At 41.6% G+C, this 24,913-nt stretch overlaps 1 protein-coding gene across 1 annotated transcript in view; it reads right to left on the bottom strand.

Moving 5' to 3' along the window:
• Positions 1–24,913, bottom strand: part of LOC126095266 (fat-like cadherin-related tumor suppressor homolog) — an 892,347-nt gene that overhangs the window by 47,552 nt on the left and 819,882 nt on the right. The window contains exons 28-30 of the mRNA XM_049910026.1: positions 14,423–14,740; positions 12,979–13,260; positions 1,032–1,292 (exon numbers count right to left, since the gene is read on the bottom strand). Of these exons, the coding sequence (XP_049765983.1) occupies positions 1,032–1,292; positions 12,979–13,260; positions 14,423–14,740 (861 nt within the window). The remainder of the gene's footprint in view (positions 1–1,031; positions 1,293–12,978; positions 13,261–14,422; positions 14,741–24,913) is intronic.

The raw sequence follows: 24,913 nt of genomic DNA, 5'->3' as shown, positions 1-24,913 counted from the left end.
TAAAGTGCGACTATAAGAATTCTATCACATCTGGAGCTGTATATGTGTCACCACTTCTGCACTGAAGCATTGGCACTGCTTGCACAGTGAAACAACTCTGCACTCAGCAAGCTGCCCATGTTAACTGTTACTGGCAGAACAAACACATTCAACCTCTGTGTCGCAAACTGCCCAGATGGAGCCTGCACGGAAAAGCTGCAATGGAATGTACTGAAGGAACATTGCAGATGCTCAAGTAACACTCAACCTGGATGGACTTATTAGTCATGATTGCAGTGTGGAATGGAGGAAATAGAATTTTCCAAAGGAACGTATGAATTTGAGGCAAGCAAGTAATGGCCTGACTCTGAGACTGGCTATCACAGTTTCTTTTTTCTTTTTTTCTTTTTTCTTTAAAAAAAAGAAAGAAAAAAAAACAAATTCCAGCAGCAAGAAGAAAAGCTCTGCATCAAAAACTGAATAGTTTTCTCAATGCTGTCCAAAAACTAGGTGAACTGTAAACACTTGCTTTTCGTTTGGTAAATCCTGTCCTACAAAATATTTAATAACTCTAAGAGGAGATACTGAATGGAAACAAAGGACAGCACAAATGGAACCCACTTTGTTTAATCAATGGAAGAGTGTCGTGGAAGTGCTGAAAAGCCTGAACTGGTTGACATCTGAAATAGAGTTATCAACTATCCCTTGACAGCCTAACTGAAAAGTTTCAAGAATCACTATAAAGTGATGAATCTAGGAATACACAACAGCCTCTTATGTACTGGTCCCATAGGGGTCTCAAAGACAAGATTAAACTAATTACCACAAGCACAGACACATTCAAGCAGTTCTTCATGTGCTCCATATGTGAATGGAATGGGAAGAAACCCTAATATGCAGTACAATGCTAAGTACCCTCTAGCATGCACTTCACAGTTGTCTGAAGATTGTGTATGTAGATGTAGATCAGTTTCACTGTCACATTTTGTTTCTCCATGTAAACAGCACATTCACTAATTTTGAGTTAACAATAACTATGGAAACATATTTACCATTTGCATCTAATATGTCAACAGTGACTTTCGTTTTTGCAATGTACTTTCCATCAGTTGCTGTAACATCCAGCAAATAGCTACTGACTGTCTCTCTGTCAAGAGGCTTTGCAACATAAACTTCACCCGTCTGGCGTATCTGGAACTGGGATCGTGCATCACCGCTGGTAATGTAGAAATCCACAGATGTTGATAGATCAGCATCTTTGTCCTCTGTACTAAGCTGCACTACAACGGTGCCTGGTAACGCATCTTCGTTCACTGCAATAAAAGCATCCATGTTTTGATTTTAACCTTTTTTCCTGATATATAATCACATTGACAAAATTACTAGGCATTCTTCCTCAGCTCATAGTCCAATATTGTTTTTCTTGCAGTTAAAACTAATTATTACTCACCTTTTGCAATCAAAATAAAATAAAATCAACTGCAAAGGATAAGTAACAGTTATTCTAATCTACATTATAAAACAGATATATCTAAAAACAAAGATGATGTGACTTACCAAACGAAAGCGCTGGCAGGTCGATAGACACACAAACAAACATACACACAAAATTCAAGCTTTCGCAACCAACGGTTGCTTCATCAGGAAAGAGGGAAGGAGAGGGAAAGACGAGAGGATGTGGGTTTTAAGGGAGAGGGTAAGGAGTCATTCCAATCCCGGGAGCAGAAAGACTTACCTTAGGGGGAAAAAAGGACAGCTATACACTCGCACACACACCCATATCCAACTGCACATACACAGACACAAGCAGACAGTTGTAAAGGCAAAGAGTTTCGGCAGAGATGTCAGTCGAGGCAGAAGTACAGAGGCAAAGATGTTGTTGAAAGACAGGTGAGATATGGGCGGCGGTAACTTGAAATTAGCGGAGGTTGAGGCCTGGCGGATAACGAGAAGAGAGGATATACTGAAGGGCAAGTTCCCATCTCCGGAGTTCTGACAGGTTGGTGTTAGTGGGAAGTATCCAGATAACCCGGATGGTGTAACACTGTGCCAAGATGTGCTGGCCGTGCACCAAGGCATGTTTAGCCACAGGGTGATCCTCATTACCAACAAACACTGTCTGCCTGTGTCCATTCCCACATAGAAATCTTCACACTGTAGGCAGGTCAGTTGGTAAATCACATGGGTGCTTTCACATGTGGCTCTGCCTTTGATCGTGTACACCTTGCGGGTTACTGGACTGGAGTAGGTGGTGGTGGGAGGGTGCATGGGACAGGTTTTACACCGGGGGTGGTTAGAAGGGTAGGAGTCAGAGAGTAGGGAAGGTGGTTTGAGGATTTCATAGGGATGAACTAAGAGGTTACAAAGGTTAGGTGGACGGCGGAAAGACACTCTTGGTGGAGTGGGGAGGATTTCATGAAGGATGGATCTCATTTCAGGGCAGGATTTGAGGAAGTCGTATCCCTGCTGGAGAGCCACATTCAGAGTCTGATCCAGTCCCGGAAAGTATCCTTTCGCAAGTGGGGCACTTTTGTGGTTCTTCTGTGGGAGGTTGTGGGCTTGGGGGATGAGGAAGTGGCTCTGGTTATTTGCTTCTGTACCAGGTCGGGAGGGTAGTTGCGGGATGCGAAAGCTGTTTTCAGATTGTTGGTGTAATGGTTCAGGGATTCCGGACTGGAGCAGATTTGTTTGCCACAAAGACCTAGGCTGTAGGGAAGGGACCGTTTGATGTGGAATGGGTGGCAGCCGTCATAATGGAGGTACTGTTGCTTGTTGGTGGGTTTGATGTGGACGGACGTGTGAAGCTGGCCATTGGACAGATGGAGGTCAACGTCAAGGAAAGTGGCATGGGATTTGGAGTAGGACCAGGTGAATCTGATGGAACCAAAGGAGTTGAGGTTGGAGAGGAAATCCTGGAGTTCTTCTTCACTGTGAGTCCAGATCATGAAGATGTCATCAATTCTGTACCAAACTTTGGGTTGGCAGGCCTGGGTAACCAAGAAGGCTTCCTCTAAGCGACCCATGAATAGGTTGGCGTACGAGGGGGCCATCCTGGTAACCATGGCCGTTCCCTTTAATTGTTGGTATGTCTGGCCTTCAAAAGTGAAGAAGTTGTGGGTCAGGATGAAGCTGGCTAAGGTAACAAGGAAAGAGGTTTTAGGTAGGGTGGCAGGTGATCGGCGTGAAAGGAAGTGCTCCATCGCAGCGAGGCCCTGGACGTGCGGAATATTTGTGTATAAGGAAGTGGCATCAATGCTTACAAGGATGGTTTCCGGGGATATCAGATTGGGTAAGGATTCCAGGCGTTCCAGAAAGTGGTTGGTGTCTTTGATGAAGGATGGGAGACTGCATGTAATGGGTTGAAGGTGTTGATCTATGTAGGCAGAGGAACATTCTGTAGGGGCTTGGTAACCAGCTACAATGGGGCGGCCGGGATGATTGGGTTTGTGAATTTTAGGAAGAAGGTAGAAGTGCAGGGTGTTGGTGGGGTCAGGAGGTTGATGGAGTCAGGTGAAAGGTTTTGTAGGGTGCCTAAGGTTCTGAGGATTCCTCGAAGCTCCGCCTGGACATCAGGAATGGGATTACCTTGGCAAACTTTGTATGTGGTGTTGTCTGAAAGCTGACGCAGTCCCTCAGCCACGTACTCCCGATGAACAAGTACCACGGTTGTGGAACCCTTGTCCGCCGGAAGAATGACGAAGGATCGGTCAGCCTTCAGATCCCGTATAGCCTGGGCTTCAGCAGTGGTGATGTTGGGAGTAGGATTAAGGTTTTTTAAAAAGGATTGAGAGGCAAGGCTGGAAGTCAGAAATTCCTGGAAGGTTTGGAGAGGGTGATTTTGAGGAAAAGGAGGTGGGTCCCGCTGTGATGGAGGACGGAACTGTTCCAGGCATGGTTCAATTTGGATAGTGTCTTGGGGATTTGGATCATTAGGAGTAGGAGTAGGATCATTTTCCTTTGTGACAAAGTGATATTTCCAGCACAGAGTATGAGTGTAGGACAGTAAATCTTTGACAAGGGCTGTTTGGTTGGATCTGGGAGTGGGGCTGAAGGTGAGGCCTTTGGATAGGACAGAGGTTTCGGATTGGGAGAGAGGTTTGGAGGAAAGGTTAACTACTGAATTAGGGAGTTGTGGTTCCAGATTGTGTTGATTGGAATTTTGAAGTTTTGGAGGGAGTGGAGCTGGAAGTGGGAGATTGAGTAGATGGGAGAGACTGGGTTTGTGTGCAATGAGAGGAGGTTGAGGTTTGTGGGAAAGGTGAGTGAGTTGCCTTTCTGGAGGTGGGAAACCAGGAGATTGGATAGTTTTTTGAGGTGGAGGGTGGCATGCTGTTCTAATTTGCGGTTGGCCTGTAGGAGGATGCTCTGAACAGCCGGTGTAGATGTGGGAGAGGAAAGACTGAGGATTTTTATTAAGGATAGGAGTTGACGGGTGTGTTCGTTGGCTGAGTTGATGTGTAGGTGAAGGATTAGGTGGGTGAGGGCAATGGATTGTTCAGTTTGGAATTGGTATAGGGACTGATGGAAAGAAGAGTTGCAGCCAGAGATGGGAAACTTTAAGTGTGAGGCCTTTGGGGGTAATGCCAAATGTCAGACAAGCCTGAGAAAATAAAATATGGGAGCGTAACCTGGCTAGGGCGAAGGCATGTTTGCGGAGGGAATGTAAATAAAACTTAATGGGGTCGTTGTGGGGGTGTTGTGAGGGTGACATGGTATTAGAAGGTGGAAAGTGTAATATGAGGCTGAAATGAAAGTGAAAATAAAAATATATGGGGAGTGATAAAGGTGAACTAGAAAGCAACTGGAGATCTGGTGTGAAAAAAGGCGAAAAAGTGTTGGTTACAGATGGGCTATGTTTATCCTGTGGTGAACTTGGGTTGGTAGACAACGATGTGCACAAAGGTTAGGTGGTTGTGTTGCCGCCAAAACACACGTTAAAGGGTGGAGAAATTCGGGAAAATTTCAAAAAAACTGCGTGTAAATGTATTAAAAGGAGTGGTTTTGTGGTGGCAGATTATGAAAATGAGGCTAACAATTATCTGACGAAGAAATAATGACATTAAAACCTGTGGGAAGCGGCTAAAAATGGTCAGTGATGTGGGAAAAACGGAAATGGAAATAAAGCGAAAGTTATTAGAACTAGCCGAAATGGTTGTTTAATAGGTCAAAGGAACTGTTTGTGAACTAGAAACGGTGGATTTTATAGCAGCGGTAGTGTTGAAAGCAGAAAAAATATTTTTTTGGTTATGGTTAGGAAGTGGGTTATGTATTATAGAGTATATATAGGCGGGAATTGTATAGTAGATTACGGTAAAAAGGAGAAGGTGAATAAAAAGTGAAACTAGTGGCAAAAACAGAGAGAGAAAATAAGACGACAGAAAAGGTTTCGAAATGCAAGAGTGACAATAACAAATGTAATTGTTGGGTTCAAATTAATGATATGGATATAATAGAGGGAAACAATCCACGTGGGAAAAATATATCTAAAAACAAAGATGATGTGACTTACCAAACGAAAGCGCTGGCAGGTCGATAGACACACAAACAAACATACACACAAAATTCAAGCTTCCGCAACCAACGGTTGCTTCATCAGGAAAGAGGGAAGGAGAGGGAAAGACGAGAGGATGTGGGTTTTAAGGGAGAGGGTAAGGAGTCATTCCAATCCCGGGAGCAGAAAGACTTACCTTAGGGGGAAAAAAGGACAGCTATACACTCGCACACACACCCATATCCAACTGCACATACACAGACACAAGCAGACATTTGTAAAGGCAAAGAGTTTCGGCAGAGATGTCAGTCGAGGCAGAAGTACAGAGGCAAAGATGTTGTTGAAAGACAGGTGAGGTATGGGCGGCGGCAACTTGAAACTAGTGGAGGTTGAGGCCTGGCGGATAACGAGAAGAGAGGATATACTGAAGGGCAAGTTCCCATCTCCGGAGTTCTGACAGGGTGGTGTTAGTGGGAAGTATCCAGATAACCCGGACGCTGTAACACTGTGCCAAGATGTGCTGGCCGTGCACCAAGGCATGTTTAGCCACAGGGTGATCCTCATTACCAACAAACACTGTCTGCCTGTGTCCATTCATGCGAATGGACAGTTTGTTGCTGGTCATTCCCACATAGAAAGCTTCACAGTGTAGGCAGGTCAGTTGGTAAATCACGTGGGTGCTTTCACACGTGGCTCTACCTTTGATCATGTACACCTTCCAGGTTACTGGACTGGAGTAGGTGGTGGTGGGAGGGTGCATGGGACAGGTTTTACACCGGGGGCGGCTACAAGGGCAGGAGCCAGAGGGTAGGGAAGGTGGTTTGGGGATTTCATAGGGATGAACTAAGAGGTTACGAAGGTTAGGTGGATGGCGGAAAACAGCTAAACAATATCCTTCATGCACAGAAATAAGGAACATACTATCCACAATCCTTCCCGTCCTTCCTAAAGTGATATTCCACTGCCCAACAACTCAATGTAACACCCTGGTCTATCCTTGTGCCAGACTTACTCTCCACCTTTTGCCACATGCTTCATACCCCTGTGCAAGACCTGTCATGTGGACCCATGCACCAAAACCTACTCCAGTCACCTCAAAGGCACTTCTTATCCTATATGTGGCAGGGCCTTCTGGAAAGCAGTCATACCTTACACCAATTGTGCTTAAAATTTCACACAGTATTTTATGTGGAGGCCCAGTTTCCTACCCAACTAAATGGCTACTGCCAAACTGTGGCCAAGAACAGGACTGACCACCAAGTGCTGCTTCAGAACTGATACCATCTAGCTATTTAGATGCCCCCCAATTATGTAGATGGAATTTTCCTTAGTTTCCATAATCCTCGTGGCCTCAATCTCCAACAGTCCCCTGCCCAAGCCCCAACTCCCAGCTTCATTCACCCTGCACACACCCTCTTCCCCACAGTCTACTCTTGCTCTTTTCTGTTATGCCCTCCAAATCCAATTCTCCATGTCATCATCAACATCAACATCATCATCAACATCATCTCAAAATCATCTCATGTGATGCATGGAGGTGCTGGGCTGGTGTTGGTGATTGCATGTCGCCTTCCTATCCCATGCACATGCTGCCTCTCCCTCCTGCATTCTTATTTTGCACACTTGCTGCCCCCCTCTGAGCCATCAGCCACTCTTCCCCAACCCTCCTCTCTGCCTCCTTTTCTATCTTTGCCCTCTCCATCTAACACAATTCCTCACCCAGCCAACCTGCAGAACTGCAGTCCCAATGCCTACACTATTTGGTGAGCTGTTTTCTTTAGTATTAAATTACAACAGACATGTATATTTCATTCAACTTGTAAGAAACAATATTCTGTAATGCATGTAAAAAGTTGGCAGTAGCAATCTCAGAAAAATGGCACTTTACTGAGTATTTAGATAGAAAAGCAGAAATTTAAATGAATGTTATGTGTATAGCTTCTTCAGAACTATGCTGGAAAGTAAACTAAGAGACTTTTATATTTTTTCTGCAGATGCATTTTTCATATCTATCAAACAAGGATACAGAATGAAAATAGGTAATTTACAATTATATACAATGATACATGAAAAAAATTTAGTACAATATAAGAATGGATCATCATTTGCAATGCAATAAATTTATGGAACTACACAAAGAAAGATAAACTACATAACACACTATGCCTGAATATATCAAAATTTTAGACTAATTATAGGAATTTTCAAACAAAAATTGATACCTTTTATACATTCAATGTTATTCACAACTGATAAAGATTTTAAGGTAGTGTATATTGCAATCCTTTTTTATTTGGAGATAAGCAATCTGAATTGTTAAAGGTGTGAATTCAGAAAAACACTTCATAATCAAGATCGGAAATAAAATCTTATTGATCACTAGTTTCGGCTTATCTACAAGCTACCTTCAGATCATAAAAAAATACACTGATTAGTGTACAACTGCCAAATGATGGGACACATTGTGGTAATTTGGGTGAGCAGGATCATTTGTTATACAATCCAATGGAACAATGATGTAAATTATCACAAAATAAAAAGTCGTCATACAAATGGATGACAGTTTATACAGGGTAAATCACCTAAAACTTGCAACATAAATATTGCGAAAATGGAAAGTGCTATCGATGTGCGGTTTTCACAGAATGCATTGGTAGTCAGGGGCTTATGTTGTTAGCCACTTAGTACATTGTAATAACACTTTTAAAGTGTATTTTTGTGTAAACATACACTTTTTAAATGGAACAATGCCTACTACCATTAACAAACTAAAAGTACGGTAGATTAGAATGTCAGTGGTGTTTGTTGTAGGATTCTAGTGTGAGTCGTTTATGAGATGTTGTATTTTGAAAAGTTCCCACACTGACTCTTGTGCAACATCTGTGGTAGCATACATTAAAGAACAACTCAAGTGCATACACTAGTTATGTGGATTCTGACCAACAACGAGGCAATTGACCATAACAGGTTGCATTCAAAATGACCACTGGGAGTGTGGCATTACATGCTTCCAGTCTGATATGGAATGACTGCTGCACATATGCTATCATTTTAGCAGAAATTACTGAGCAGGCTGTAGTAATAAGTCACTGCGTGTCATTGCGTACAGTTGGTATGGACTATTGGATTTCTTGCTCCATACAGTGTACAAGAATGAGCTGCACTTTTCCGACACTCTCCATACACCATGAGCATATTGGCTTTTTCTGCACTGGTAAATCCCATCATCCACTCACAATCTACTGACTGTTATGCACGTACCCAGCAACTATGCAGGTTGAATGGCACAAACAAGATTCAGCATGGAAACTTTGCACAATACAATATCTCATAAATGGAATGATTGAAATTTGTTCTCAACAGCATGGACCAGTTTAAAAACAACAGTGACACTCACGAGTATAATACCAGAGGAAAGAAAGACTTGCACTATTCTCTACTTAACCTATCTTTGGCGCAGAAAGGGGTAAAAACATGCTGCTGTAATACTTTTCAATAAATTACCAGATTAAGTAAAACGTTTGACAGACAGCAGTAATAGTTTCAAAAATAAACTGAAATCTTATCTCCTTGACAACTCCTTCAATACCATAGATGAATTCTTGAATATGAATAAATAAATCTGTAGATATAATGTATGTGTTTTGTGCCATTTAAGGGAATGGGATAGGTAAAAAATGTAAGCTTTCTTGATTCACATGTGCATTTCGTATTCACTTGACATATTCCACATCATAACGGTTACCCTGAGATTGATCAATGGAACAAGTAACTAACTAACTAAACAATTTGCACTAGATTGTTAATGACAAATGGCATTATTCCATTTAAAATAGTGTGTGTTCGCACAAAAAAATTCACTTTCTAAGTATTATTACAATCCGTTTGTTGGTTAACAATACAAGCCCCAGACTATTAATACTTTCCATTTCCACAATATTTGTGGTGCAAGTTTTAGGTGATTCACTTTGTATATGTGGACACTGAACTCATGCTTGCCAAAGTCTTCTGCCTGCCACAGCACAGCTGCTTCCTAATCTACTGAGGCTTATGTCATGAGCAACACATGGTGTTTATGTTCACATATGGAGGTAACATTGTACTGGTTTCCAGTGTGGGGTAGGCATCTTGTTCTACATAGTCCATAACAGTTACTGCTTCATACGTTTTTTTTAGAATAACATAATGTGAAAAGCATGATCTCAGTGTCCACATATGTAAACTGTCTGATTCTGTCAGTGTGCATTGTAAAACAAACAATCCTGGTCCCACAAATAGTGATGATGTATCTCATCAGTTGTAGACTAATCAGTGTATTCTGTTATGATCTGGAGATGTCTTGCAGATAAGCTGAAACCAGTGACCAATAAAATTATATTTTCAATCTTGACTATGTCTATTAACATTTTTTTATCAATCTATGGCCTTTTTTATGAAAATAATTTTTATGCCATAATGAAGATACCTTTCTATCTTGCATTATTAATTTTCTAAGTAAACAATACTGTCTGTATGGAAATGTAGTGTCATGTGGTCTCTATGTTTTGACAAGTTTCCTACTAATCATCTTCAGGTGACATCTGAAAATAAGGAGTAAGACTTTTTGAAACATTTCAATAACATGAAGCCATGAGTCAGCTGATAACTTGAGGAGATTTCACCACAAAATACTTTTTCCACTTTAACTTGTGAATTATAAAAACTGGCATATGATTTCATAACATAAAAGGGTATGGAGATATGCACAATATGTGGATTGTACTTACAAAACTAGAATTTATTTAACGGCAAGTGTTCGTGAGCAGAACCTCTTTAAATTCCTCAGCATATGACGCTCACAGCCAAATCTGTTATCTGTATAAATACCAAACTCCTTTTGAACCTGTTATATATCATATGCAATGAAAATATTCTGTGTGCATCTATGGTCAGAGCAGAGCTGATTGTAATTGGTTTGATAAAGTTTTTTGAGAGTGAATTTTGTGAACAAAATTATAAAAACAATTGCTTGGCAACACTTTCTAGATAACTGTTGTTGTTTACTACAGAGATAATACCAACAGCGAACACTGTAATGAGAAATGGTAGAATATTATGGAAATATGCCTGATGGCTTCCATAATATTCAGAGCCTCAGTCAGATTCCTGAAATAAAAGAAGTACATGTCTCACATAAGTTTAAGAATGCAAAGAAGATAGTTCTTTAAATACAGTGTGCCAAATCTACAGCATTGAGCCCCAATGAAGAAGAAATGCTGATCTGCCTTACAAATGACTTCAGAGCTTGGATTTCCTAAAATTTTCTATATATTTCACTCTTTGGTAAACAGTTGCTCTTATGTTTTCAACTGACTACTCAACTTGGCCTTCCTTCCCTTCCTTCATCTCTTATCTCAATCTTTGTGTGTGTCTGTGTGTGTCCACAATGTTCTGCAACCTGTACATCTACATCTACATCTATACTCCGCAAGCCACCTGACGGTGTGTGGCGGAGGATACCTTCAGTACCTCTATCGGTTCTCACTTCTATTCCAGTCTCGTATTGTTCGTAGAAAGAAAGATTGTCGGTATGCCTCTGTGTGGGCTCTAATCTCTCTGACTTTATCCTCATGGTCTCTTCGCGAGATATACGTAGGAGGGAGCAATATACTGCTTGACTCCTCGGTGAAGATATGTTCTCGAAACTTCAACAAAAGCCCATACCGAGCTACTGTCGTCTCTGCTGCAGAGTCTTTCTCTACAGTTTATCTATCATCTCCGTAACGCTTTCGCGATTACTAAATGATCCTGTAACGAAGCGCGCTGCTCTCCGTTGCATCTTCTCTATCTCCTCTATTAACCCTATCTGGTACGGATCCCACACTCGTTAACAGTATTCAAGCAGTGGGCTAACAAGTGTACTTTAACCTACTTCCTTTGTCTTCGGATCGGATTTCCTTAGGATTCTTCCAATGAATCTAAGTCTGGCATCTGCTTTACCGACGATCAACTTTGTGATCATTCCATTTTAAATCACTCCTAATGCTTACTCCCAGATAATTTATGGTATTAACTGCTTCCAGTTGCTGACCTGCTATTTTGTAGCTAAATGATGAAGGATCTATCTTTCTGTGTATTCGCAGCACATTACACTTGTCTAAATTGAGATTCAATTGCCATTCCCTGCACCATGCGTCAATTCGCTGCAGATCCTCCTGCATTTCAGTACAATTTTCCATTGTTACAACCTCTCGGTACACCACAGCATCATCTGCAAAAAGCCTCAGTGAACTTCCGATGTCATCCACCAGAAGAATCCTAAGGAAATGCAATCCGAAAACAAAGGAAGTAGGTTACAGTACGCTTGTTCGCCCACTACTTGAATACTGCTCAGCAGTGTGGGATCCGTACCAGATAGGGTTGATACAAGACATAGAGAAGATCCAACGGAGAGCAGCGCGCTTCGTTATAGGATCATTTAGTAATCGCGAAAGCGTTACGGAGATGATAGATAAACTCCAGTGGAAGACTCTGCAGGAGAGACGCTCAGTAGCTTGGTACGGGCTTTTGTCAAAGTTTCGAGAACATACCTTCACCGAAGAGTCAAGCAGTATATTGCTCCCTCCTAAGTATATCTCGCGAAGAGACCATGAGTATAAAATCAGAGAGATTAGAGCCCACACAGAGGCATACCGACAATCCTTCTTTCCACGAACATTACGAGACTGGAATAGAAGGGAGAACCGATAGAAGTACTGAAGGTACCCTCCGCCACACACCGTCAGGTGGCTTGCGGAGTATGGATGTAGATGTAGATGTAGATGTCATTTATGTATATTGTGAATAGCAACGGTCCTATGACACTCCCCTGCGGCACACCTGAAATCACTCTTACTTCGGAAGACTTCTCTCCATTGAGAATAACATGCTGCGTCCTCTTATCTAGGAACTCCTCAATCCAATCACACAATTGGTCTGATAGTCCATATGCTCTTACTTTGTTCATTAAACGACTGTGGGGAACTGTATCGAACGCCTTGCGGAAGTCAAGAAACACGGCATCTACCTGTGAACCCGTGTCTATGGTCCTCTGAGTCTCGTGGACGAATAGCGCGAACTGGGTTTCACATGACCGTCTTTTTCGAAACCCATGCTCATTCCTACAGAGTAGATTTCTAGTCTCCAGAAAAGTCATTATACTCGAACACAATACTTGTTCCAAAATTCTACAACTGATCGACATTAGAGATATAGGTCTATAGTTCTGCACATCTGTTCGACATCTCTTCTTGAAAACGGGGATGACCTGTGCCCTTTTCCAATCCTTTGGAACGCTACGCTCTTCTAGAGACCTATGGTACACCGCTGCAAGAAGGGGGGCAAGTTCCTTCGCGTAGTACAGAACACAGCAGACAGATTTTAGTTTTTGAAACAATGAATAAAGCATATTTAATGTATTCATGTTATTAGATTATACTGACCAAATATATACCCAGTTTACTTCTTCAGTAAATACAAAGTTTACTTACCAGCAGCCTCATAATGTCTACTACCAAATACAGGAGGGTTGTCGTTGTAGTCTTGGAGTTTAATATAAACATTAGTTCTAGTAAAGTGTTTTGGAGTTCCATTGTCTGTTGCAACAATCTGGAAAACATACTCTGACTGTTTCTCTTTGTCCAACTGCACAAGAGTAGTTATCCAGCCAGTATATGCATCAACAGCGAATACATTTGCGAGATCACCAATATCAGAACCAAATGAATACCGCACTTCTCCATTACTCCCAATGTCCTTGTCATGTGCAACAACTGAAACAAAGTACACATATTTAGCTAAATGTCCATTAATATTTATTCTCGCTCTCTATGCTCTCTCTGTACATATGTGTATGCAAAGTACTTAAATCCTTTAATTCAGTGCCATAACTGGTTTCTGGCTACAGCTTTGAAAGAAAGCATTTTAAAAGTATTTGTGGCAGGTTGCTTTATTCACTACCGATCATTAATGGGTGCAGAGTTTACAAGATCAAACATGGATAAAATAACACATTAGCTCATGTTGTACTGAGTAAGGAAGAAAATATTTTAGATAGACCCCTTTTTCAATAGAGATTACCCCAATCTTTTACTTGTTTGCTCCATTTTTGGTGCATACTCTTACAACTATATCATCATTGTTTACAAATGTGTATATTCCATTATATATTAGTTTTCTGGAATTCTTGAGATATTCACTGTATAGCTGTAACATAGTGCCCGGCTGAATGACCATCGTTTCACATTTCCAGAAGCATTATATCTTAAAATTACATAAAGACTTTACTTATGGATCAAAAACTTGAAGACAATTGAGCTTAAATCTACTTATGTTTTAAATGTGTATATGATTGAGTTATCACCTCATCATTTTGTAAAACTTGAGCTCATCACTTTGCAATATATTACTGATCATGGCATAATGTTCATGATAATGCAAACTGACTTGACCAACATCATATTCCACATTTGCTAAAAGATCAATACAGATATGAGTAAAATAAAATACAAACTGTGGTGGCATAAACATCTTCACATCGTCACTGACTTCATGTGGATGGACTTGTAGAGGTATAAACAGTGCACCAACATACCCAAAAAAAGTAAGATTTTACATTTTCCACCTTGCATTTTATGCAGTTTTCCAACAGAGCTAAAAAAGGTTTACATGTTTTCAAAAAGGCAGTTACAAGTATTACATGAGCTTCTTTCTTGAAAGAGGAAAGTGGAAAGAGGAAAATGAAAGTAACCCTAACCTTTTCACAACTACCAGCATTTCAAAAGGTGTGTTTAGTGACATCACACTTATAATGTATAGAAAGTAAAGGAATTTTATTATTAACCTAATAAATACACATTAATAGATAGATGCATACAATGGAAATAAATAAGTAACATGTAAGTTTGGTGTCAGTAATGGAAATAATTATTTTACCTTTGAGTATTGATGTTCCTTCCTCTACATTTTCAGCTAAGGTTAACTTATATGGGTTGCTTTCAAATTCTGGTATATGATCATTCTCATCAAGAACTTTTAAAGTAACTTCAGCTAGTGCTGTCAAAGGAGGACTTGAATCAGTTTCTGCAAGAACTGCTATGACGTGTACGTCATGTGATTCTCTGTCAAGAGGCCGAGTCAGCATCAACTGTCCTTGTCCATCCACAGAAAATGTGGGAATATCTTCATTACCAGAAATTATGCGATAATGAACAGAGATGTTTGTGACAGTCTTCAACCGTGTTATTATTGTCCCTGCAAAATCATAAAATAAAATAACATTGTATAGATATAAATGTGAATTGACCAGATCAAAATTTAACAGGAGGAAAAAAAAAAAAAAAGGAAAAGTACACACACACACACACACACACACCGAGATTCATACCTGATGGTTATATAGCTCTTTAATTATAAAATTTCACTGTGGCCATATAATATAATTTCTGTAATAGCAACTCTGTACGAAAAATGGACACAGATATTACCATATGATTTCAGGTAAATATTTGAAAAAGAGCTCAACACAATTCAGTATTCATCACTCTCAGTAGCCCATCCAAATAAGTGCCAGAAAGGTGGAAAAATGGTAATTCTTCTAATTAATTTGTTTTTATTTTGATACTCTCACTGCTTCTACAGCTGACTTGCATCTCTGATGTGGTGTTGAATTTCTTGGGTTGAGCCATAATTATAAATTTGTCACTAGTACTCATCATGAATCCTATGTTGATCGCATGGTGCATGATGTTATTCCTGGATGGGGAAGTCTGCAAAAAAAGCACTTCACTGTGAGAATCTGACACTTACAGATGTGCCCAATATAGCACAGTCCTTTGAAGCATTATGAGCCATAGGCAATTGCCTGCATGGGGGGAGGTATGCTGCAAGTGTTCAGGATCAAGTTCCGTATCAGCAACTGGATTCTCTCTGCTCTGACCTCTTGTCTCTGTTTTCCCATGGGCTTCGTTGTGCTACAGGTTTCCAGGCCCACTGTACCATGAAAGAGTCCACCTGCCCTTATATTTTGTGTGCATAGTGCAACACTGACAAGGGCGAATCAGACTGTATGAGGTCGCTTGATGTCATTTGGCCTATTTCTTCGAGTAAATGGGCTACACCAATAATCAAAGAAGCCGACAGGTAAGTTTCACTTCTGTGGTGACTTAATTGTAACAATTAAAGCACAGTCTGTGATAGATACATACCCTTTGCTCTGCCCTGATGAGTTGCTAGGCGGCCACCTTGGATGAGGCCACTAGGTGCCTTCTTGTCGTCAATATCACCTTTTGGCCCATACCAATATCACTGCTTGCCTTTTGGGATTGCTAGCGTTCTTGCAATGTTTCAGATTTTTTTATTTTATTTTATTTTTTATTTTTTTTATAACACCTGACAGCCTCTGTACCCAGCTGCATCAGTTACCTCAATGATATCATTGTTTCAGGCACTTCCACTGAAGAACACCCTAGCAATCTTTGATTGTTGTTTTCTGTTTTGCAGTCTGCCGGCCTCAAGTGCAATCCTGCCAAATCCCAATTTATTTCAGCTGTCAATTGAGTACCTAGGTTTTGTGGTTTCTCACACAGAGATCAAGCTGTTGCATCACCATGTTGATGCAATCTTGGGTTTGCTGTGGTCGACCTCTGTTAAGGAACTGCAGGTGTTTCTAAGTTGTGTACTACCATCAGTTTTTAACAGATGCATTCACTGTTGTTCAGCCCCTGCACGCGCTTTTGTGCAAAAATATCCCTTCTTTTTGGTCCCCTGCTTGTGACCGAGCATTTGCTTTGCTTACATCTAAGCTTCAATCTCCCTTATGTTTGGCCACTTTTCAGCCTGGTCAGCATCTCGTGTTGGTTACAGATGCCTCTCAGCACAGTCTTGGTGCAGTATTGGCACACAAATACACAGATGGGTCTGAAGGACCCATTGCTTACGCTTATAAGACTTTAACTCCCACTCAGCAGTGGTATTCTCAGATTGCAAAGAAGGCTTTAATGACTGTGTTCGGCCTTAAGAATTTTCAAGTCTTCTTGTATGGTTCTAAGTTTTATTTAATCATGGATCACAAGTCATTGGTTGCTCTTTTTAACCCTTCGGCTTCTATGTTGGACACGGCAGCACATAATTTGCAGCAGTGGCTCGATTCCTCTCCTGTTATCATTACCAGCTCCATTACCGGCTGACGGCGCAACACGCCAACGCCGACGACAATGCCTTATCTTGCCTTCTGATTGGGCCAGATCCGGCATTTGATCAGGATGAGTTGCTTTATTTCTATTTCAATACTGAGAACCAGAATGCAGTCAATGGTTTTCTGATCACTAGTGCCACAATAGTATCGGCTGTTGCCACGGATCCCGTACTTATATGGGTCCTCTCTTTGGTGCAGCACGGTTGGCTGGAAAAACCCCTGTGCCATGCCTCAGATCTCTTTTGTGATTAATTCTACCTCCAGCACAACCTTTTTGTGTTTGATGGGGTTCCTTTGTTTGCTACAGAAGATGCTGCTCCCTGGATTGTGATTATCGCTTCCTTATGCAGTAATGTACTGTGGCTTCTGCATGTCAGTCATTGGAAGACCTCTCACACCAAAGCTTTGTCCTACTGTCATATGTATTGACCGGGGCATAGATGGGGACATTATGCAATTTATCACTTCTCGTAAACACTGTGTTCAGCAACAGGATGGTCCTGTGGGCTTGTTTCCCCACTCGCTTGACAGGCAGACATCCTGTTACTTTGACCAGCTGCAGTTGCATGAGTCCAGAGCCCCCCCCCCCCCCCCCCCCCCACCCTGCAGATGCCAGTTCCTGTGTCACAGACAGTCTGGTTCATGCCGCAGTGGGGGTCACTGCCTGGCAGGTCACTGTCTGCGGTTCTGCTCCCATTTCTCAACTGCCATCGCCTGTGCAGCACCTGCTGCACCTGATACCGCAGCCTCTGTCATCTCTGTTGCTAAGTCCTGTGCAACCGTCGTCTCCAATGCCCCTACTGTTGCCTCCAGTGCCAAACTCGATGAGGACATCACCATGGAGATGCCATCACTGGTCCTGCCCTATGGTGTCTCATGAGAGGATGGGGGGGGGGGGGGGGGGGGAGACACACCAAATCAGTCCCTCATCATTTCTGCCCCTAATTGCCGGTGCTTGCCTGCCACATGCTGCAGCAGCCACATTTGCCATCTTTTGAAATGGATGTCAGCACATTCATTGGTGTTTGCGTGACTCATAATCTCACTGCTTTGAGATATCAATGCTTTTTTTTCACAGTATCAGAGCTGCTAAAGAACCAGTGCTTTTCAGTACCAGTGCTTTTCTGTACCATGCATATTTCTGTGTCTAGTGCTTTTCTGTACTCGGTTTTCCTAGCCCTGGAAGGGAGGAATGATGTAACTTCACTCATGACATGCGATTTCAGAAATCGTGCATCCATGCAGTTCACTGGTCTGCTTATAGAGGCTGCCTGGGTTGGTCCCCTGGGTGTCCTCTGGTGAGCCACCAAAGAAATGTATTATTTAAGTGATCATAAATGAGTGCTCAGCCTGATCTTAACTGTATTATTGTTGTCCAGTCAATATGTTCAGTGCTATGCACAATTTGGACATCACTGTACATTACACGTTTCTCTATAAATCACATTTGTTCTTGCAATAACAGTTCCTTCCACAGATCTTATATGGAAAAGTTTCAAGGACATGGAAATCAAACTATTTTAAACATATTATCATTTACTAATTAACACATAATTTTTCAGAAACATGTAAAGATATACCTTCAAACTGATCCCACCACCTCCTTTCACCCATGCATATGTTCACGTGTTCTCCTGGTCCTGCCTGACACTCATAATTCTATTCTCACATTTCATACCCTGAGAGACTCCCTCTACCCCTGCATGCACCATATTAACCTCACCCAAATCATTTTCGCCGACCTCCGCTACTCCTCTTTACTTTTATCTTACCAACAAACCTGCACCCTCACACAATTAGCATCTCTTTATTTCTATTTTTACTTTAATTTCACCCTCTCCTCATATCAATCTAATTTTGTTTTCATCTCATTTTTTCCTCTAATTAATCTGGTTTCATCCCTTGTTACTGTACTTCATCTGCTTTAACCTTTCATGAGTTTTTAAGATATTCACATGTATTTTCAAATGTTTTTATCCTCCACTACAGATTCTTGTTCCTTCCATCTGTGCCAATGCAGGAAAGTGTCCTTTCCCCTAGCCAGAACTCAGCCCCACATATTGCTCCTGCCTTCTTAACTAGCTCATGGAATTTCCCCCAAATGGCCTGACCATTAAATTATACATCTCTGGCTGCAACTCATCCTTCCAAAATGGCTGTTCAAGTTCTGTCAGAGCATAGCCATCACTGATGTCCTGCAAAACCATGTAACTCGGGCCCAAGACTCCTTGCATTGTCTCTGTTGCATTTGTAAAATCATCCTGCTCTCAGCCTGAAACCTTTTCCCTCCAGGAACTAGAGCAGCATGCACACCACCACCTCAGAAAATTATCTTATGAATTCACCTCATACTTTCAGCTTGGGCTACTACTATCCACCACCACCACAATGGCCCCTATCGTACCTCCTCAACAACCCTTCATAGCCATCAAAACCTGTCCTGTAGATCTATTACATCTGTCACACTCTCAAAAACTCCCCCCTGCCACCCTACAGAAACTAAAGCTTAAACAGACTAATAAGACAATTATGAACAAAATCATAAGACCCACAGAAGTTTCAGCAGTTTCCAAAAGCCTTACCTTTTGCACCAGTCCCAAATGTAATGATGCTGGGCTTGTTAAAGACCTTATAGTCTTCTCTCCTAAAGTAGCAAATTTTTTTGCTATCAGTGTTGTCTATCATACAACCAAAAATCATATTGAATCCAGTCTCACTCAGTTTACTCCCACTTCTAATTGTGGTCCACCCACACTTCACCAGAGTCAACCTCTGTTAAGCTTCCAGAATTTACTAATCATAAACCTTGGCTCATTATCATTCCCCAAATACCTCAGCATGGAAACCAACCTCAGGTCTGGAGGACAAACTGCAGTTCACCACCTAAAAGATGATCCTGATCTTATACTCTTACCTTCCAACAAGGGCTCCGCCACTAGTGTTCTGAACCACAGGGATTACTTCGCTGGCATCTTTCAGAAATCTTTGCATGCAAGGCTTGCCACTGTGATACTATTCAAGAAATCCAGCATGGTCTCCAGTCCCTCCTCAGTTCCCTGGATTTCACAGAACCTCTCCCCTGTGTCTACCTGTCTCCTTACCCTTACCACTCTGTAGATTACTCCCTTGTAGATGCTTCTTAAAATGCTTACTCCCAACAACCTAAGATGTCCCATTGTGGCTGAATACTGTTCTCCATAGAGAGGATCTCTGTCCTTGTGGACCAACATCTTCTACCTATATAAAAGACACTAACCATTCCCTCCATTGTCTCTCCAGAGCTCCTGTCCCTTTACCACCCAGCGCCATACTTGTTATGATTGATGCCATCTCCCTCTACATCAACAACTCCACTGTACATGGTTTTGGTGTCACTGAACACTACATTTTTCAACACTCAAATGAGACCAAACATACTTCACGGGCACAATCACCAATTATATCCTCACCCCTTCAATGCCATCATATACAAACAAATCTGGAGTATATCCATGGGCAACCATGTGTCTCCATCATAGTCCAGACTATGCTTAGGCCATCTAGATGAATCCTCACATCTCAAAAGTCCTCACCTGGCTCAGATTCATCATTGGCATTTTCATGATCTGGACTGAGAGTGAGGACATGCTATCCACATTCCTTGGAAACAGTAACATTTTCTCCCCTGCTTGCTTCACCCGGTACCCCTCAGGCCAACAAGCCGCCTTGCTCGATGTAGACCTCCAGTTCACAAGATGGTTCTACTAGTAACTCTGTCCTTATCAAACCTACCTATCACCAACAACATCTCAATTTCAAGCTGCCACCCATTTCATAAAGCCTAGTCAGTACTTGCCATCATCATGTCTGCAGTGGTGAGTATTCTTTAAAAATTGTGAGGGTCTGAGTCTTTCACAGGGCAAAATTACTCTCCCAATCTTGCCCAGAAACAGATCTCAATGCTTTGTTTCACAAGTAAATATCCTACCCACTGACTGGACATACACAACACACAAAGGAGCAAACCCCCCCTTGTAACTCAGTACCATCCATGACACGAGAAGGGAATCACATTCTCTATCTGGGTTTTGATTACCTCTCTTACTGCCACAGTAAGAAATATCCTTCTCATTACCCTATCCACCCCGCCAACAGTGTTATTTTGCTGCCCACCAAATCTACACAAATCCATGACTGTCTCTATGTCACCTTTACTCCCAAACCCTTGCCTCATGTCTCATAATCCTGTAATAGACCTAGATGCAAGACCTGTCCTGTGCACTCTCCCATTACCACGACCTCCTGGCATCTCACAGGCAACTCTTGCCCAGTCAAACACCAAGCCACCTATGAAAGCAGCCATGTGGTCTACCAAATTAGTTCCAAACACTGAACAGTATTCTATATGGTCATGACCTATAAAAAGCTGCCTGTCTGCATGAATGGCCATTGCCAAACTGTGGCTAAAAGATAGTTGGACCACTCATTTGCCAGTCGTGCCACCCAACGTGATGCGCTTGACTTCAGCAATTGCTTCACAGCCTGTTCCATCTTGATTCTTCCCACCAATGCCAGGTTTTCTGAATTGTGAAGGTGGGAACTTTCCCTACAACATATCCTTCATTTCTATAACCCCCTGCCTCATTCTTTGCTAGTCCCTATTCCCAACTGCCTCCATCCCCTTCCTTTCTACTCACTTCCACCCCCCCCCCCCCCAAGTGCACTTGAATACAGGGCATTTCAAAAGGACTTTACAACTTTAAAAATTCATATAAATTTAATGAAAGAAGATATAGAGCTGGGTGTAGTGTTATTTTGTAGGAAAACACATCAAGTTTTTTTACCTTGAACTAAAGATGTTGTATGTGGCTTCCATTGGTTATCCTGCACACATCCCATCGGCAGTCAGTTTCCTCCCAAACTCACTGTAGCATTGCAAATGTAGCTTGTTCAGTGGCGGCGCAAATTCTTGCTCTAAGTTCAAGTAGAGAAGCCGGCACAGGAGGTACAAACACAATATCCTTGATGAATCCCCATAAAATAATTGAGTGGTGTCAGGTCTGGGGAATGTGGGGCCATGCAATTGGCACATCACGATCAATCCATTGACCTGGAAAGCGGTCACTGAGAAAATCCCAGACATCAACCAGGTAATGGGATGGTGCACCATCTTGTATGAAGTAAACATTTCGTTCTTGGTCATCCTCATTGATATGTGTTATCCAAAATTCTTGTAACACATCCAGGCACACTATCCCGTTGATGGTTCTCTCACAGAAAAAAAGGGGCCATACACTTTGTTCTTGCTCAATGCACAAAAAACGTTCAGTTTAGGACTATCACGAACATGTTGCAATGTTTGATCTAGATTTTTCACTGCCTCATATCCTACGGTTATGTGCGTTAACCCTGACACTTAAGTGCAAAGTCGACTTGTCAGAAAAGATGATTTTGTCCAAGAAACGTTCATCCTCATGTAACTGATTTAACATATCTGCACAGAAGTTTTTGTGAGCAATTTTATCAGTGTCTTTTATTGCTTGTATAATCAGCTATCTGTATGGTTTCAAATGCAAACGGTTTCTCAATACATGCCAAACAGCCGAATGTGGGATTTGCAGTTCACGAGATGCATGCCTGGTCGATGTCATAGGACTGTTGACAAAAAATTGTCTCACTTGCTCTATGACATCGTCAGATGTGCTCGGATGACGTGATGATTTCCCATGTCTTACCAAACACCATGTTTCTACAAAACATTTACGCCCCTCATAAATTGTTGGCATACTAGCAGGATCTTTAGCATACTTTGTACAGAAATTATGTTGAACTGTTGTCACTGACTTCAATTCTTCAAACAAAACACACAGCTAGCACACTCAGGTCCAGTAATGGCAGCCATCTTTAATGCAACTGCCACTAGCGCTCCTTACGATGTGATTCAGCACTAGCGAACTACACAAAACAAAACTTGATGCATTTCCCTACAAATTGACACTACAATCACCTTTGTAGGTACTATGAATTAATTTATATGAATTTTCAAAATTGTAAAGTTCTTTTTGAAACACCTTGTAGTTCTTCCCCTTCTCTGTTTCTCTATCCTCCCATCACCCCCACCCCTCAGCACTGAGCAAAGCAAAGCCTCCATTCTTCACCCACCAGCCTACGATCATCCCATTCCTGCCAAGTTTTGCACACTCCCACAAGCAGCAATACACATCTTCCCACATACCTTTCCTGCTACCTCTTCCCCTCCCTCTTATGTACCAGCATGAACCACCTCAACCAAGATCATTTTCTCTGCATTGTGGCCAGAGTGACAAAAGATGTGAGTGACCATGTGTGTGTGAGTTATGGTTGTATGAAAATGTATGTGTATTTCTTCTGCTGATGAAGGACTTTGTCCGATAGGTGAATAATACTGGACAGCTTACTTTTAAATGTGCCTTTGTGCTGTCCAGGACTTCCTCTATGTGGTGAGTAGCAAACTATTATTATACATAAAAATGTGTAAGATCATTCCCGAGCTATTGTACCAGGCAATAATAACAATAATAAAGAAAATGGAAGGAAAGTGGCTTAGGAGATAATGTCCCATCAAGTATGAGGTCATTAGAGATGGAGCGCAGGTTCAGATTGTAGAAAGAAGTTTATCATGTACTTTTCAAAGGATCCATCTTGACATTTGCCGAGAGTGATATAGGGAAACCACGGTAAATGATATTGAAGAGGAATTGAACCACTGTCCTCCTCAACATTAGTCCAGTGTATTAACAACAACATCATCTTACTTGGACTGGGAGGAGTTGATCACCAATAAATATGCCTTTTAGACTCTTATCAATCTATTTTTTAGTAGTAGCCAAACTTTTTATTATTGCTGTCAAGTTAATAAAAAATTATGTCCCTGAATAAGGGTCACATTTCTGGAAGAAGATCGTGGGATTCATCAGTCTGGGCAATGCTCTGCCACTGTGCCAGTGTCCAGTGCTGATGGCCGCTTGCCCATTTCAGTCATAGTTGCCGATGTCATGGTGTTAACATTGCCACAAGCATGGGTTGTCGTCTGTGGCATACACATGGGCAGACGGTTGAGCAGGCCCATTGTTAGGAGTGTATGGTGCACTCTGTGTTCAGACACACTTGTTCTCTGCCCAGCAGTAAGTCTGATGTTATTTCCATCACAGTTCCTGATTTACTAGTCTTCACAGCTTATGATGTCTGACATCTGTAATGGGGGACAGCCGTGCAACCCCACCATGTCTCAACGTTGTTTTACTTTGGTTTCATGACGTGTTGAAGATGCTCACCACACCACTCCTTGAACACATGACAAGTTGTGCAGTTTCCAAAATGCTTGTGCTGAGCCTCCGGACCATTACAACCCGCCCTCGGTCAAATTCAGGTAGCTCACACGTTTTCCCCATTCTACACTCGGACAGCATGCTCACTGGTAGTATATGCACCACGTGTGAGTCTGATTAGCAGTTATTCCTTGCCAGGTCATGCTGCTATCGCTTGGACAGGTTTATATCAATAGTTGGTTGGTGATCATAATGATCTGGCTGATCAGTGCAAAAAAACTTTAGCATGTCTTATTAAGTTATGTCAAAAATAGAATGCCATTTGAAACTACAAACTAAAAATAAGCACCAAATGCCAGTAATTCTCACCTATGTCTGACAACATTTGCATTGCAAACAAAAAGTTTGTTTGTGTGTTCCAGGAGTTCTGTGCTCCTCTAATCTAAATTTTACTGTCAAGTCATAAACCCAAGACATCAATATTTTCACTCTTTTCTACTGGTATTTTGTGCATGTGCTAGGTGTTCACCTTTGCAGCATTCTGAGCTGCTTACAGTAAGTTTTTCCAAAGTTTAGTGACAATGAATTGGCTGGAAACTATTTATTAATAACCATAAAGATTTCAGTACAGGTCTTTCTAAATGAGTACTTTCTGTTTACAGAACATTTGTACAACACACAAACAAAACATGCTTATTATCTGGTAATGATATGGGAATGAAACGTCGCAGTGAATCCTCACACCAAACTTTGGCACAAGAGTAAATTTATGCATTAAGTGGCCCATCATGCTTCTAAAAACATCGGGCTCATCTCCTATGGCTCCTTCACAAACCATACCATCCGAATGTCTCATCCTCCCTCAGTATCAGCAACTTCTCAAAATTGTTAGATGGGAATTGTCCTAACAGCACATCCCTTGAAAATATAATTCATTTGTGCTGA

The sequence above is a fragment of the Schistocerca cancellata genome, chromosome 8, assembly GCF_023864275.1.
Source record: "Schistocerca cancellata isolate TAMUIC-IGC-003103 chromosome 8, iqSchCanc2.1, whole genome shotgun sequence".
NCBI lineage: Eukaryota > Metazoa > Arthropoda > Insecta > Orthoptera > Acrididae > Schistocerca > Schistocerca cancellata.
The sequence above is the reverse complement of the archived record's forward strand: the minus strand, read 5'-3'. Positions and strand labels throughout refer to the sequence as shown.